General features: G+C 45.1%; 1 protein-coding gene across 11 annotated transcripts in view; it reads right to left on the bottom strand.

Moving 5' to 3' along the window:
• Nucleotides 1–16,937, bottom strand: part of EXOC2 (exocyst complex component 2) — a 131,611-nt gene that overhangs the window by 34,904 nt on the left and 79,770 nt on the right. For 9 of the 11 annotated variants that reach the window (XR_011563573.1, XR_011563575.1, XR_011563574.1 and 6 more), the window contains 4 exons: nucleotides 16,346–16,407; nucleotides 14,795–14,861; nucleotides 12,025–12,141; nucleotides 5,799–5,940 (listed from right to left, as the gene is read on the bottom strand). Coding sequence is in view for 8 of the 11 variants with exons in the window: in XM_070778503.1 (XP_070634604.1) it covers nucleotides 5,799–5,940; nucleotides 12,025–12,141; nucleotides 14,795–14,861; nucleotides 16,346–16,407 (388 nt within the window). In the remaining 3 variants the exon portion in view is untranslated. Of the gene's footprint in view, nucleotides 1–5,798; nucleotides 5,941–7,914; nucleotides 11,696–11,772; nucleotides 11,803–12,024; nucleotides 12,142–14,794; nucleotides 14,862–16,345; nucleotides 16,408–16,937 lie in introns of those variants that run through there. The other 2 variants (XM_070778506.1, XM_019985755.2) reach the window with 2 other exon arrangements.

Below are 16,937 nucleotides of genomic sequence, written 5' to 3'. Positions count from 1 at the left end.
GGATGAAGAGCACCGGCTGCAGGCTGGTCTCTGCCTCCGCATGCGGGATCCACGGGGAACGAGGGAAGCGCCCCGCGTCCCACACCAGCCAGCTGCCCTCCCCGCCCACCTGGCCCCCCAAACTCACAGCATCCACCACACAGATGTCTTCCCTCGCCCGATACTTCCAATGACTACAGTTAACAGGAAAGCATTTTGAGGCAAAAATCGGCTAAGTACTTATTAAAAAATGGTTGATTTTAAATTAATCTATTACCTTTACGAATATATGTAAACATACATGTTCTAGATAGAAAACAAATATTTAAGTGAAAATTTAAAGAAAGATTACTTCTCTTATTTAATATGTTCTTAAGATTTGAACTTTCAAGTGTACTTGTAAATAAGATTATTTTTAACTGAGCTAAAACTTATCAAATGCAAGTACTCAGAGCTCTTAACAACTGAGGATAACAGAAAAATGACAGTCAGTTAAGTGACTCAGAACTAACCAGAACGATCTTTCCTGATATATATTAAATTAAAGAGGTGATCAACTGGATTTTTAAAAAAAATTACTACAGTGTCAGAAACTACAGCAATACACAGGTACCTATATGATTTGCAAAATTCAGCTCTGAAATGAAAGATGAAATTGGACGTGAAAATTGTAAAGATAACACTAAGGTAACTGAAACTCTTCTGGAGGACTAAGTCAAACTACTGTGGCTGCTCAGCTTGGTCTCAAAACTTCAGTCAACTTTAAAGAAACGAAAAGTCGCTCTATGACTATGAGAGATTGAGGTTCAGCTGGGCATCCAGTCAAAACTACACTGAGAACAGAACTAGATATAGCTTAGAAAAGTCTGTAAAAGTGGGTGTTGGTTTCTAAGAGGTTTTGGCACCAGAGGAATGGCACGTGAATGGCGGGTGGTACAGTGCTGTGTGCATATGCCAAGGAGAGGATGCTTGCCTGAAAGAAAGCACCAGAACCTCCATGCCACACGGCCAGCAGCACCTCAGTTTGTACAAAAACCTCCCTGGTAACTATGACATCACTTTGCATCCATCATCACTCACAGTGTGTGCTGGGAAGATGTGAGGGGCAGAGAAGGACCCCAGACCTGGACACTGAGTCAGTCCACACCTGGCAGCAGGGAAGACCCGAAGAGCCTGGTGATGCACCCCCCTACCCTGCCCTCGCCCTCTTGAGTCCTCACAAGGACTGAGCAAGATGCACCTCAACTGTCCCTGAACAGCACGTTATATTGTGCACAGAGACGCCACACAGAAATGCTCTCACGTCAGGTATCCCTGACACTCGTGTTTAAATCAAATGCAATTACTGATGACTGAGGGACTGCACGTAGCTTCCACAGGGCACAAGTGCTAAAACGCTCACCTCAATTAAACAAATACCGATATCCACTGTGCACTATTTATTAAAAAGTGAACAAGAAGATTAATGGAAATGAGAACATCACACAATTTACTTTCCTATCGAAAAGCAACTGAGAAAAATCACTGCCGAACCACAGAACAAATACGGAAAGATAAACTGAGGCATGACCCATGTTCGCTCAGACTGTGAACTATGAATTCCCACTGCACAACTGGAGCTTGGTGGGGAGGTGGACCCTGGGAACCAGGAGAGGCCCTGGCTGCCTGGAGGTGGCATGGGAGGAGCCAGGAGCAGGACGAGCAGGACCAGTGCCCATGAGCGAAGGTCTCAGCCTGGGGAGAGGGGAGGCCTGAAGGGTTGAAGCAGGGGGTGACAGATGGGCTTTGCCAACAAGGGGCTGGGGACAGGAAGACGGTGTGGCCCTGAGGTGACACGGGGCGCCCTGCAGGAACTGGGCACGGTGGGGGCAGAACTAGGGCCTGAGGAGGAACAGCACCCTGGCAGCTGACCCAAGGGGTGAGGAGGGTGCAGGAAAGTCTGGGGGAGACATCTGTCCCTGGAGGAGGGAGGTCAGGCCACAGAGTGGATGCTGGAGGCAACAGTCAGCTTGCTCGAGTGGATGAAATCTCGGAGTCTGAACAGGGACTGGCAACCCCAGGGAAGCCGGTGTCGAGGGCCACTCCCAGTGCAGGGGCCGCAGGGGAAGGAGGCTGGGGCCCGCTCACCACAGGGGAAGGGCAGCAGGGCATGGGGGGCGTCTCTCCCAGGAGCAGGACCAGCCTGGAAGCACTCCGCAGAGCACCAAGGCCAGCACGGCCATGGATCCCAGGATGGCTGGAGATGTGAGAGACACGAGAGGACGCGGGCCTCAGGTGGAATCTCCGAGGCACCGCCCAGACAGCTAGTTCACGCTGAGCTGTTAAGTAGAATGTGTGGGGCTGTGAGCAGTCAGAGCGACAGGAGCTCAGGGGGTTCAGAGCCTGAGGTCCTGGCCAACCTTCCCCCATCCTCCAGAGGGAACCAGGATTTGTCTTAAGACAGCTGAAATTTAGAAAACTGTAATAAATTGGCTTAAAGCTCAACATTCAGAAAACTAAGATCATGGCATCCAGTCCCATCACTTTATGGCAAATAGATGGGTAAACAGTGGCTGACTTTATTTTTGGGGGCTCCAAAATCACTGCAGATGGTGACTGCAGCCATGAAATTAAAAGATGCTTACTCCTCAGAAGGAAAGTTATGACCAACCTAGACAGCATATTAAAAAGCAAAGACATTACTTTGCCAATGAAGGTCCATCTAGTCAAGGCTATGGTTTTTTCCAGTAGTCATGTATGGATGTGAGAGTTGGACTATAAAGAAAGCTGAGCGCAGAATTGATGCTTTAGAATTGTGGTGTTGGAGAAGACTCTTGAGAGTCCCTTGGACTGCAAGGAGATCCAACCAGTCCATCCTAGAGGAGATCTGTCCTGGGTATTCATTGGAAGAACTGATGCTAAAGCAGAAACTCCAATACTTTGGCCACCTGATGCAAAGGGCTGACTCATTTGAAAAGACCCTGATGCTGGGAGAGATTGAGGGCAGGAGGAGAAGGGGACGACAGAGGATGAGATGGTTGGATGGTTATCACCAACTCGATGGACATGAGTTCGGGTGAACTCCGGGAGTTGGTGATGGACAGGGAGGCCTGGCGTGCTGCGGTTCATGGGGTTGCAAAGAGTCAGACACGAGTGAGCAACTGAACTGAAATGAGTAAGTATTAAGAGGTAAGTGTACACAAGGCACATGCATTACAGGCACACAAATGACTGAAACTGTGAGGAGTAAAACACCTAGCATGTGCATGAGTGTGCACATGTGCAGGGCCTGCTGGACAACAACTCTTTTATTTGTGAACCAGGGATTGGTTAACTGTTGTTACAAGCATTTGGTACAGCAGGGTCCAAATTTTGTTTGTGAATTTGCAAAGTCCCAATAAACCTGCACGGTGGCACATGTCACCTGAACTGACAAGGATCTTGATTATCACTCCTAATCTAATTTCACCCATTTCCCTGCCGGAATCGCTACTGGGATGTAACATGAAATGTGGCATATGCACCATATTACCTTCCTAAAGCTCCCAAATGTTGAAATTTCCAAAGTTGCCTAGCCCAAGGGTTTTGAAAAAGACTGCAGATCGAAAGCTCCAGAGGCTGTTGACAGACAACCTTGAGACCAGTGATCCACCCAGGGAGTTAGGTGTGCTCATACGAAGTCAGGAACTCAGCTTACACTGAAGGTGCATGTCATCAACTGCCCTGGGTAACTGACCACTACCCCTGAGCTCACAGACTGGGCTGTAAGAAGCTCCACCAACGTGAAGGGCAGTGCTGGAACCAATGGACAGGATACTCCCTCGTAGATGATTATCTTGCACATAAAACACGCATAATTCCCATAGGTTCCATCTAAAGCACCACGCCCACCCTCCACTGGCCGTATCACACGTGCAGAGTGGATGGCTGGAGTCTTGACACTTAAGCAGACGCCTGAGGACAAAGGACTCCTGACCATACGGGCAATGGGAAGATCCTGCAGGGAGGATGTGGGAAGTCTTCCCTGTGTGCTATGGGCAGCTGGCGAGGCCATGGGGTAGAGTGTAGGGTCAGTACTAACCGCGTTGCAGATTTTACTGTAAGACACTACAAAAATTTTAAGCAAGTTTCTGACAGGATCTGACATACTGTAAAAGGATGTATTTGGGATGTGAGCTGTCATCCAGTCGGGACACAGAAAAGAATGTATGTATGAACAAACCTAATTCCCAGGGTAGATCACTGGTCTCAAGGTCATCTGTGAATAGCCTCTGGAACTTTCGATCTGCAATCTTTTTCAAAACTCTTGAGCTAGGTGACTTTAGGAATTTCAACATTTGGGACCTTTAGGAAGGTATTATAGGAAGGAGCATTGAGGAAGGTAATGAATGCCCTTAGGGGAGAAAGATCAACTATGATCTGCTTTAGGCAGAAGGCTCAAACGTCTATAATGATAGATGGTGACTTCAGGAATTAAATAGCTACAATCACATAAACATTACTAATTTAATGATTCTGATTCTTAGCTTATACTTCCGGCATCATTGCATCATTACCCCTAATATGAACAACTTGATGATTTCAAATTGTGGTGCTGGAGAAGACTCTTGAGAGTCCCTTGGATGGCAAGGAGATCAAACAAGTCAATCCCAAAGGACATCAACCCTGAATGTTCATTGGAAGGACTGACACTGAAGCTGAAGCTCCAATACTCTGGCCACCTGGTGTGAAGGGCTGACTCACTGGAAAAGACCCTGATGTTGGGAAAGACTGAGGGCAGGAGGAGAAGAGGGCGACAGAGGATGAGATGGTTGGAGGGCATCACCGACCCGATGGACGTGAGTCTGAGTAAACTCTAGAAGATAGTGAGGGACGGGGAGGCCTGGCGTGCTGCAGTCCATGGGGTTGCAAAGAGTGACACGACTGAGCAACTGAACAACAGTATGAACGGTAACAATAAAAACAAAACATGTTTGAAGAATAAATGATGCTATCACCATCTAATAAAAGCATCATACAACAATAACGACAGGATATCACAACACGCTGTTGAACGAATAAAGGTAACACAACTTTCCAGCAGGTCGCGGGTACAGCCACACACGCCCCAAAGACCTGATGTCTAATAAGAACAGAACCATTTTCACACCAGGCGACACCAACACGTTAGTAGGTGGCCTGGCTTTATGTATTCCATGGTACTTCAAACAAAGAAACAAGTGTCTATCAATCAAAAATGTATTTCTTTCAATGAGCAAGTTATTTCTAAAACACACATTACCAAGTGATCTAAGTGACATTTATTTGGTGTCACAGTGATAATACTGGAACTGTCTGCCGTCTTCCCGCAGCTGAATTTTCTCTGCTAAATTATGATGCTCTTACTCCCATACCCTCTCCTTGAATCTTTCATATCTTCGGCAACTGTAACTGGGTCTTACGTAGAAGCGATCAAACGTCTTAAGTAAATTTTCTGCAGTTTTCTGACTGCAGAAAACTTCACTCAGTCTACTGCTTCTATGCAAGCAAGAAGCACCCCAGGAAGCAAGTGTGTGTTACTGAGATGATCACATACTCTGAGGTGTAATTAATTATCCTCTGGAATTTAAGATTAGCTCTAAGCCATTTTAAGCACTAATAATTTAAAGTCTCCTAAACTCCAAACTATCAAAAAGTGGGTTTAAGTTAATAAAGATTTAAAAATCAAGTCAATCCCTTAGTAAATATGGAAAAAATGGGAACAAAAAGAAAAGCATCTTAAGCACGTATCAAGAAAAGCAAATCTATATTCACGTCTCAGGATGCATGGACCTGGAGACCAGTAAACTGAAACCACCCACCTGTTGGGGGCAGGCAGTCCCTCCAGTCGAAGTAGCCAGCGTAAATGCCAGGTTCCAAGGAGCCCACGATGGGGTCTGCCTTCAGCTCAATGTAGCTTTCAAACAGCCTCTGGTCCAGATCTTTGAGTGAGGCCATGCTCACCTGTGAGCACAGTGAGAGCACCCCAGTGAGGCCACGCCCGCTCACACACACAAGTGGAACACGCACGGCGTCTACTCGCAGGTGAAGAAAACAGTGAAACAATGTAAGTAAACGCTGAGTAGGTTTGAACAGTACTTACCGGCTTTCCCACAAAAAGGCATGACTTTTGCTTCGCCGCTGGTGATAAAGAGCACTCTAGCATGGCAGGCGCCCTGCTTACCCACTGTCTACACTGCGCTCTGAAGCTCACTCAAAACAGTTACAGAAACATAAAATCATGGTTTTATTTTAATGTTTCCAACTTAAATTTTCTAGTTTACTATTTAAAAACCTTTTTTGGTAAGAATAATTAGTAAAAATTAAACTTCTGAGAAAGAAAAAAATAACATAAAGAAAGCCCTGTTATTTTCATTTCAAAGATGACAGAAAGAGCACTTTTAATTGAGCCAGCGCTATAGAAATAAACTCACTGAACTATAATCAGAACCACTATGGGGAGCGGTGGGCAGGGGTGCAGACTGCTGGGTAAGACAGGCTCAAGAGGCTCAAGGATGGACTGTGCAAGACTCTAAGACGAGGAGCAGGGCCACTGTTTTGTAGTAACTGTAAATGGAGGGTAACCTTTGACAGTTGTATTTTAAAAAAACAACAAAATTTTAACTAGAATAAATACAGCAAAAAAAAATTATATACAATTATGCTAAAAATAATCAAATATGTAAAATATATTGCCTATGGTTCAAGTGACTCAAAAATCTTTAAAACTGTTTGCTGTAAAGGAGCTTCCCTGGACTTAAAAAAAAACAAAACCTGTCCTTTCTCTATCTCCATGCTGAAATATTGGAAAGAGATTTACAGGCATCACAGAAAACATCACTCAAGAATTGAATGCCAAACTAAAAGACTCCACATGCTGCAACTAAGATGTGGCCCCGCCAAATAAGCAATAAATACATAAAAATGAGTATACATGTCTAGAAAAGAGAGCCTTCCCTCCTTGGCCTGTGAATGTCTCAGGAGATAGAAGAGGTTGGGGGTGGGGGCCCCATCCTATCCATTTCTCTCTAGGCATTCGACTTTAAAAAAAATAATTTAATGCCAGACTTTAATGGCTATTATAACATTCTTGGGTAGATCAAAAATCTGCAACTATCCAAACTGCAAATTAGATCATTCTTTTAAAAAGACTGGCACAGAGTACACCAGCTTTTTATATATGTAAAGGTCATTCCTTGGGTTTATGTAATTACAGCTACTAATAAAATTATAAGCCAAAGTTTATTAACCATACAGCTCTGGTTTTCCCTTCTCAAAGGGCTCAGAGACTGGCCTGCAGCCTCTGAGCCCCTTTAAAGAGACCATTCTAGCCAATGAGCATATGAGAAAGTGTTAACCTGCTAAGCAGGGAAAGACATGCAAAAGAAAACACCACAAGAGGATGTTTCCTATCAAATGAGAACTAATTGGCAGTGATGGCCAAACGCAAGGGCGCAGCTTCTGAACAGCAGCCCGGCAGGCAGAGTCTGCCGGGAGGGAGCCTCTGCAGCGGCAGTTCACTTCCAGGAATTTACTGTGAGGAAGGGAGGAGGGTGACGCGGCCAGCGTTCCCTCTCAGTGACAGCCACAAAAACCACCTGAAGGTTCCCAGCAGGAAAAAGGGAAAACAAGAATTATACAATGGCACATCCAACAGTAACAAATACTATAAAGCCATGAAACTCACATTTATAAAAATGGAGAAGTGCTCCCAACAGAACAGCCAAGAGAAAGAGCTATATTCGTTATAAACTAAATTCAGAAAATTGTTTCATATTTTAATGACATACACAGACACAGGTCTATGTAAGATACTAATTACTATATATTCTAAAATAAGACAGTGTTTATCTTTGCTGGATTACAGGTGATTAAAAAAAACCTTTTTTACATTTCTTAGTATTTCTCCTTTTAAAAAATGATTAAGTCTTATTTAAAAAAAAAAAAAAAAAAGAACGTTTGCTTTGGCTGTGCTGGCTTTCTGCTGTTGGGGGGCCGTCTCTGGTTGTGCTGCAAGGGCTTCTCACTGCAGCTCCTCGTGTTGCACAGCATGGGCTCCAGAGTCTCAGCAGCCCCGGGGCATGAGCTTAGCTGCCCTGCGGCATGTGGAATGTTCCAGACCAGGGACTGAACCTGGGTCCCTGCACTGGCAGGTGGGTTCTTAACAACTGGACCACCAGGGAAGTCCAGAGGTCTCATTTTTATAATAAGAAAAAGAAAATGCACAATAAAAAAACGTTTCCAACACTTGAGACTGGGAGGCGCTGGCACCGCAAGTGGAAATGCACAGGCGCGCAGGGCTCCACAGCACAGCCCAACAAAGGCCTCCAACGGGGCTCATTCGGACCAAGTGTCTCGCAGAGAAAGAGGATTTGGAAATGCTGACAAGTTTCATGTTTATTATTTAATGCTGCTTTATAAAGTTCAAAATGATATACATTTAACCAACCGGTGTCAGATCCTATTCCTCTGGTGTCTTCTCATAGAAACAATTTTGTCATTAAAAAAAAAACCAAAAAACAATTTTGTCCTTTACTTTAGGGCATGTATGATGCCAGACCAACAGGCACTCTGGACTTAGCCTGAGAAAACGTGAACTGGAGGCCTGCTGTGCTAACCTCCCTCTCTCTGAGCATCTTTCTGCATGAAAAACAGAGTTAATAATACTTTCCTTAATTACTTCAGAGAGCTATTTTCATCAAACAAAACTGTAAAAAAATCATTCTAGTTTCAAAGAATGAAAAGTGAAAAAGTGAGTGAGTCGCTCGGTCGTGTCCGACTCTGCAAGCCCATGGACTGTGGTTCACCAGGCTCTTCTGTCCATGGGATTCTTCAGGCAAGAATACTGGAGAAGGTTGCCATTCCCTTCTTCAGAGGATCTTCCCAATCCAGGTATCCAGCCTGTATCCCCTGCATTTCAGGCAGATTCTTTACTGTCTGAGCCACCAGGGAAGCAAGCCCCAAAGGATGAATGATAATTAAATTTTAATAAACTCCTAACAAGCATGATTATTTATGTAAAAATTAATTCTACTCTTGCAGATGAAGAGCAAGATAAAGGGGACTGAAAAGACCAGTGAAGGTCTTCGTGAAACAGAATACAGAAGGAACTATGCCTGGAGAAACTTTGGCCAAGTACCCAAGCACAGCTCGGGGGAGACCTGTGAGAGGTGGGGTCCAAGGGGTGAAGACGCCCAGCAGCAGCTCTGAGGCAGCCTTCCCTCTGACAGCAGAGCAGAGCATGGGTGACCAGTGTTCAGGGGATCTGAATGCCCCAGACTGCTTTGGGATCTGGGCCTCCAGAGTTACGTTACCTGAGAAGGGAACCATGAAAAACAGGGGCAGCTGGCAGTTTTACCTTAATGCAAGAAATATATTTTACTTCATTGTCATCATGAAATTAAGGAATTCACTCATAAAAAACAGAAACAGCACAGAGACTATAAATCTAGTTTACTGTCTATTCCTTTAATGCTTAGTTGAAAGCTTTCAAAATATTCAATTCCAAATTCTGAGTGCCACAAATAGCACCCCCCAGATCCTCAAATCACCTTAGTTTCAGAACACAAGAGCCTGGACAAAGACGTGGAAGGACACGGTCAGTCTCATTCTGCTTCTTACTGACACAGGCTGACTCTAACAGAAAATCTCTAAGTATAAGAAAGGCTCAAAATTCTCCAAGCCAGGCTTCAGCAATACTTGAACCGTGAACTTCCAGATGTTCAAGCTGGTTTTAGAAAAGGCAGAGGAAACAGAGATCAAATTGCCAACATCCGCTGGATCATCGAAAAAAGCAAGAGAGTTCCAGAAAAACGTTTATTTCTGCTTTATTGACTATGCCAAAGCCTTTGACTGTGTGGATCACAATAAACTGTGGAAAATTCTGAAAGAGATGGGAATACTAGACCAACTGACCTGCCTCTTGAGAAACCTGTATGCAGGTCAGGAAGCAACAGTTAGAACTGAGTACGTCAAGGCTGTATATTGTCACCCTGCTTATTTAACTTATATGCAGAGTACATCATGAGAAACGCTGGGCTGGAGGAAGCACAAGCTGAAATCAAGATTGCTGGGAGAAATATCAATAACCTCAGATATGCAGATGACACCACCCTTATGGCAGAAAGTGAAGAACTAAAGAGCCTCTTGATGAAGGTCAAAGAGGAAAGCTGGCTTAAAGTTCAACATTCAGAAAACTAAGATCATGGCATCTGGTCCCATCACTTCATGGCAAATAGATGGGGAAACAGTGGCTGACACTATTTTGGGGGGCTCCAAAATCACTGCAGATGTTGACTGCAGCCATGAAATTAAAAGACGCTTACTCCTTGGAAGGAAAGTTATGACCAACCTAGACAGCATATTAAAAACCAGAGACATTACTTTGCCAACAAAGGTCCATCTAGTCAAGGCTATGGTTTTTCCAGTAGTCATGTATGGATGAGAGAGTTGGACTATAAAGAAAGCTGAGCACCGAAGAATTAATGCTTTTGAACTGTGGTGTTGGAAAAGACTCTTGAAAGTCCCTTGGACTGCAAGGAGATCCAACCAGTCCATCCTAAAGGAGATCAGTTCTGGGTGTTCATTGGAAGGACTCATGTTGAAGCTGAAACTCCAATACTCTTTTCAAATACTGATGCATTTGAAAAGACCCTGATGCTGGGAAAGATTGAAGGTGGGGGGAGAAGGGGACGACAGAGGATGAGATAGTTGGATGCCATCACCGACTCAATGGACATGAGTTTGAGTAAACTCCAAGAGTTGGTGATGGACAAGGAGGCCTGGTGTGCTGCAGTCCATGGGGTTGCAAAGAGTCAAACACGACTGAGCGACTGATCTGAAATCTTTCCCTGCTTTTATATGCAATTCCTAATCATTTCATGTATTTTTAAAATAATAAAAGACTTCTCCAATACTAATGTTAGTGTCATTATTATTACTGCATAAAAACAAAATGCCCACTTTCTACAAATACTAACTTTTTACTGCAAGAGAACACCTTGCAATTCTCAACCAAAAATTTCTGGAAATAAACTCGACATTTGGCCCTTAAGTCACAACATTTCTCATCAGGATGATTAATCTTTACGAAAAGGCAGGAAAACAAGACATAGCCACCCACTCTGACATTTTCAATCTTTAAAAAAAATCCCAATCAAGTTCATGAACTGGAACCATCATTTGTAAAAAGTATGCAATCTATCCAGAGCACTTTTTGATTGTAAGATTAACAAGATCACTATCTTATTCTTTGCACTAAGAGAACTGCACTGACATTAAAAAAAAAGTGGTTCTAGCTTGCTTTACTTAGAAATCTGATAAACCTTTGCCCAGGAACCAAGCAACCTTTAATAATAACAAGATTACTTCATCTTTTTCTTTTCTGATTACTTGAAAAATATAAACACCAAAGTGCAACATCATTAAAAAAAAAAACCAAAAAAACACTCCAATTATTTATTTATGCAGGACTCATTTTTGTCCAATTCTCCACATGCAGGACTGGAGAGGGGAAGGGGTGTGTTTTTCAGCAAAGACAAAGCAACCTAGAGCTGTGCCTGCGTGCATGTGTGTGCACACGTGTGTGTGTCTGCACCGCACCCGTGCAAATACTTCAGCAGGCACGCAGAAGCTCTGCTGTGGTCCCCGGAGCAGGAGAGAGGAAGGAGAGGAGACTGTGCAGGCTTGGGGCTTGATGTTGGCTGGTGACAGCTCTAACCTGAAAGGAGCCGCATCTGAGATGCCTCTGGAAGCCTTTCTCTCCTTTCCTTCCCTCACTTTTGGGAAGCCTGGGTGGGTAATATGCCAGCTCTACCCCTGCAAGGACTTTGCTCCAGAGAAAGAGAAGAGCATTAACTCCAGGTGAGCTGTGAGGAGATGGGACCGGGAAGTGAGGGTGGAGGAGCAGGGGGCGGGGCGAGCGGGGTGGGAGGAGCAGGGGCGGGGCGAGCGGGGTGGGAGGAGCAGGGGCGGGGCGAGCGGGGTGGGAGGAGCAGGGGGCGGCACCGGGAAAACAGCTGAAACTAAGCCGGTGTGAAGACCACTGACCTGTGTTATTTTTTCTATTCCCTGGAAGTTGTGTTTTTCAAAATGTTCTGCTATGTTTAGGAAGGTGTGACGTTCTAGGTAGCAGCAATTACTTAGGACTATCAAAAGTCGCTGTTCCTAAAACCAAAACAAAATTTTAAAAATTACATTTCTAGTAACAAATTGAAAGTCTAACAGATAACATTTCCCACTTGCTAATTACAATCTCTTCATGTTTCATATCAATATTCAGCACTTTATCTTGGTTCCTTCTTTCCAGTAACAGAGAAACATAATACAAATCTGTAATTCTACTAACTAACCACCTAATACACTGAAGAGTCAAATCACGTTTAACTCAAATTCCTTTGGAACTCTAACAGCTGTATGGAAAGCAGACGGACGGAGCACAGGTAACCAGTGAGGTGGGGTCAGATGCTGCTCTTAGGTGGAGGAGGAAACGGCAGCCCACTCCAGTGCTCTTGCCTGGAGAATCCCAGGGGTGGGGGAGCCTGGTGGGCTGCCGTCTCTGGGGTCACACAGAGTCGGACACGACTGAAGCGACTTAGCAGCAGCAGCAGTTCTTAGGAAAGGGGTTCTACTTTGCTGTTTATTCTACATGTTTTGCACCCAAAATAGCTATAAAAATGAGTATTAAAAATAAGTGCCAAAAAACGGTGAAACTCTTGGAAAATAACTTCAAAATTTTTCATAACTTGGAAGAAAACTGTAATGGCTCCCTCAGTCACGAGGCTGTTGCAGCCCTCCTCATGGAGAGTCTCCCTCTTGGGGGGAGCGAGGGGACAGAGCCGGGCGCCCGCCCAGTCAGGCACGGAGAGGGCCATGCTACACCCCCAGGCTTCTGGCTGCTCATGGTGATTTCACATCAAAGTGACCAGACTCCCAGGCTGACGAATCAGTCCTCTTCGTAGAGTTCAGAAGAACTGGCTTGTAAGGAAAGTTCTAGGAACAGCTCTGTCCCATCTCCTCAGGGGAGGGTTTCTCCAGAACAAGTGTGACTAATCTGAGGCCTCGGTTTAGATCCTGACTGAACTCGAGGGCAGAGATCCTCCCCAGGAGACACTCCCGCCCGTCTTGGGCTCGCTGTGGTGCACTTATCAGTGACTGAGGTCAGTGACAGAAAGGCAGGTGTGCAGACCACAGGGCCACCCTGGCTGGGCCCACATCACCCAAGAATCCCATTCAGTGTCTTCACAGTGTGTACATTGCTAGGTCTTTATTTAAAATTTTATTCTTTAGTTCTGGCACAGTGTGATCTACCTGTCTTTTGTGGTCATCAAAAAATGTAATTAAAAGGCCCAGAATTATTACGGTGCTTTTAAAGCAATGAAACGGCCTGGATGACTCTATGGATGAGAAGTGGAGGCTAAAATAAGGAAAATGGGCTGTAATCTACCCTACTCCATGCTCCACCTTCAAACCTCGTGAGATGGGCACCGTGAGACCGGGGGTGACAGGCGAGGCTGGGGGAGGCTGGACCCCTGCCTGCGCCCCCTGCTGCTACCATATGGCCCTTGTAAGGCACTTGGGACGCAGTCACGTGACTCCTCTGCAGCCAATCTGATCTCCGCTGGTCTCCCAGGCCCACAGTCCATCCTTACTCGCCTTTCCTGGGGAGCTGGCCGCCAAGCACCCTCCCCCTGCCCCGCCTGCCAGTGGCCTGCTCCAGCCTGCCGCGTATCCTCTGCCCTCTTCTGTGGCCCATCCACGGCAGGATCTGCAGACCGAGGACTCCACGGCCTCAGGCACCGTCCTGGCCCTCCGCAGCATCTCTGTGATGCAGGCATCAGGCCACTCTCCATGGTGCCTGAAGCCCTTCAGTCAGTGAACGGCAGCCAGAAGAGGACCAGGGATGAGCCCCCTTTCTTCCCACGCTGCCCTCGCTGAGAACCAGAACAAGACCCTACAAAGACCTGAATCCCCAGGGCCAAATCTAATGCAGTATCATCTAGCGGAGAAAAGCACAGGGACTGAGCTTGGCACCAAATCTGGGACAATCTCAGGAGAGGGGGACAGGAGACAGTGTGACTCACGCAGGCTTCTGGCTGAGAGCAGGCAGATGGAGGCTAAGGCGTGGTTCGAGGTAGGGTCCAGGCTCTGAGGAGAACCAGGCCCAGCGGGCGGTGTCAGCCCGAGAAGGAAGATGCCGAGCACGCGGCAGCCGCCTCCGTGCTGGGAAGACTGTCGTGTGCCAACAGGGCCTGTCCCACCGACCAGGAAAGGGGCAGCGCTCCTCTCCACAGAGAAGGACACTGTCTCGGCATGTGCTTCTCCAGCCTTCTCTTCATGTTCATAGTGGAAGCATCGTCTGAACTCAACAGACGGCCTCCACTCACCCCTGACCCAGTGTAGGCAGTGCCCCACAGCCGTCCACACACCCCCACGAGCCCTGGCTTCCGTCTGACCCGCAGGCACTCCAGCAGTCTGCTTTTCCATCTGGATTTCTTCCTCTCTGATGTTTCCTTCTCTGGAGCTCCCAGGCTCTCTCTTCAGGCCTCCCCTTGAATCCTGAACCCCAATAGGATTTCTATATATGTGGTCTCCTCTCCAGCCACTAGGATTGTCCCTCATACCCTCATCCCATCCCAGGCCTCACACTGCTGATCTACAAATCTGTACCTGGACTTCTCTCCCGGGGGCCAACAGCCCACTAGACCACAGCAATAACGCAGCAACAAAGGACTTTCAGGCTGAGCTATGCGCAGCCATTGTGCAGTGTCCAATGACATGCTTCACTTTCTATTTATCATCTCTTTACAATCTCACTTACAGAAGTCAGACTGAAGTCTTCATGGATACTTCCAAACAAATCAGGAGAAGAAACATCAACGGAGAGACTGAATAGAGAAGTAAGGAAGAGAACAGTTATAGTTAAAGCACTAAAATTAAAAACATTAATATAATGTCAATTATACCTCAGTAAAAAATTCCATAAAACCTATGTAAATTTGACTTTAAAATCTTTTGGTCAAAAATCATATAACTTTCTGCTTTTTAATATTTAATACCTAACAGCTCGAAGTAGAAACTGTGAACTATCTGTTAACATGGGCCATATAAAATGTGTTTGTGGGGTCTTCCCAATAATTTAATTTCTAGGTATAGACTCTCATAATTGAAATGTTTTTGCCCATCACAATCTAAAGGGAATTTGTTCAAGCTCATGTTCACAGTAAATGACTAACAGGAGAGCTGAGTTAGGAAATTAGTTACTAACCCACAAGTGACCAGATACACAGAAATGCAGGGGAGGAGACACCAAAGAGCTACCAGTAAATTTACAAGACACGGCAGGTGACAAGTAACACCTCAGCAGGCTCTCTTTCTTTAAATCTGACCAACTGATTTTAGAATTCATATGGAAGATGAAAAAGATATCAAATAATATTTTAAAATAGAAAAAGCAATAAAAGGATAGCAATCTGAAAGAAGTTAAAATAATGATAATTAAAACAATATAAACTGATAGGAAACATCTGAGTAAATAGAGCAGAAAAAGTTCAGAAATACCTTCACTACTACAATTCAATGACGTGTGGAACAGAAATCGTAACAAAACAAGACTTATTTAATCAAAAATATCAGGAAACTGCTAACAATATAAATTCCTGGTAAATGAATGTGCTAAACATAAAAAATCAAAGACAAACCAGAACTGGATATTTATTAGGCTTCAGAGGAATAAATGTCTTATACAGTGAGAGGCAAAAACCAGACAAATATGAGAAAATCTCCAGCTGTCAGTTAGATTACAGCTTTAATTAAGAGGCATTTATTTCAGTATTATTTGTGTGCAAGCAGAAACCTCAGGTACAGTAAGTCCCATGTGCCAAATATTCAGAAAGACGAAGTTTCAACAACCCCAGGGAGCAGTACGATGACAGAACGATCTCTCGGATCTGGAAATGTCAGGACTTAGGTGTGCGCTCTGGGCTCAGGTAACTAAGCCGGCCGGGACATCACTCCACCCACACTGCGGGCCTCTAACAGCAGCTGGGACAACGCCCAACACAGAACCACATGGCTGCCAACGACGAGGAGTTGTGCATTTTCCCTCTATTATTACAAACCCTGCTCCTCTGGACAGTTAGGGAGCTAACCACGTACTCAGTTTGCTCAAAGTGCCTCTAGTAAAGCTGAGACAAGTTCAGAAGATGAAGAAACTGTGGGAAGAATAGAGGCCAAATACAGAAACATGGGATTCACATGAGCACGCGCTCTCGTATTGTGAGTCTCAGGATACAAGACCAAACACGGAACGGGAGGCTGTGTTTTCAGTCTGCACAGACGCTCCAGCGAGGCTGATCGCAGCTCTACTTACTGTGCAGTGTCTACATCCGCATCAGGCTTGGTGCTCAACTGTTCCAGACAGTATATAAAAACCTAAGTCAAAAATGGGACATTTCAGTGACAGGAACCCTCAGATGCTCATCTGTCTGGACAGCAAAGATAATTTTCCATAAGTAACCAGAAATACAGTGTATGCCTTGCAAGTGGTATATATGTATATATGCCTTGTTAGGGATAAACTGCACCCCATATACAGGGCGTATCTACACATGCACATTTAAGAGCATAAGCACTGGGAGTACATGTCCCCATATATAATGCTAAGTGATTAAAAAAAACTTACAGCACCTATGTTTTGACCCCACTGTTAAGTTGATGAATATATTTTATTTCCTTCCTCTCACTCATGTGTTCAACTGTGTATATGTGCCCACAAAGCACTGGCCCCAAGGAACTTGGGGCTCTAGATAAAATGTACATCACTGTCATTTAATCTGTGCTCCAGCAGAAACATATATATATATACACAGACATATACAAATATACATGTACAAAGTCCCACGAGAACACAGAACAGGCAGCATAATAACAATGAGTTACTGGGGGAGGTACTGCTAAGCAAG

This window comes from Bos indicus, chromosome 23 (genome assembly GCF_029378745.1).
Source record: "Bos indicus isolate NIAB-ARS_2022 breed Sahiwal x Tharparkar chromosome 23, NIAB-ARS_B.indTharparkar_mat_pri_1.0, whole genome shotgun sequence".
In the NCBI taxonomy this organism is placed as follows: domain Eukaryota; kingdom Metazoa; phylum Chordata; class Mammalia; order Artiodactyla; family Bovidae; genus Bos; species Bos indicus.
This window is presented reverse-complemented; position numbering and strand designations above follow the sequence as displayed.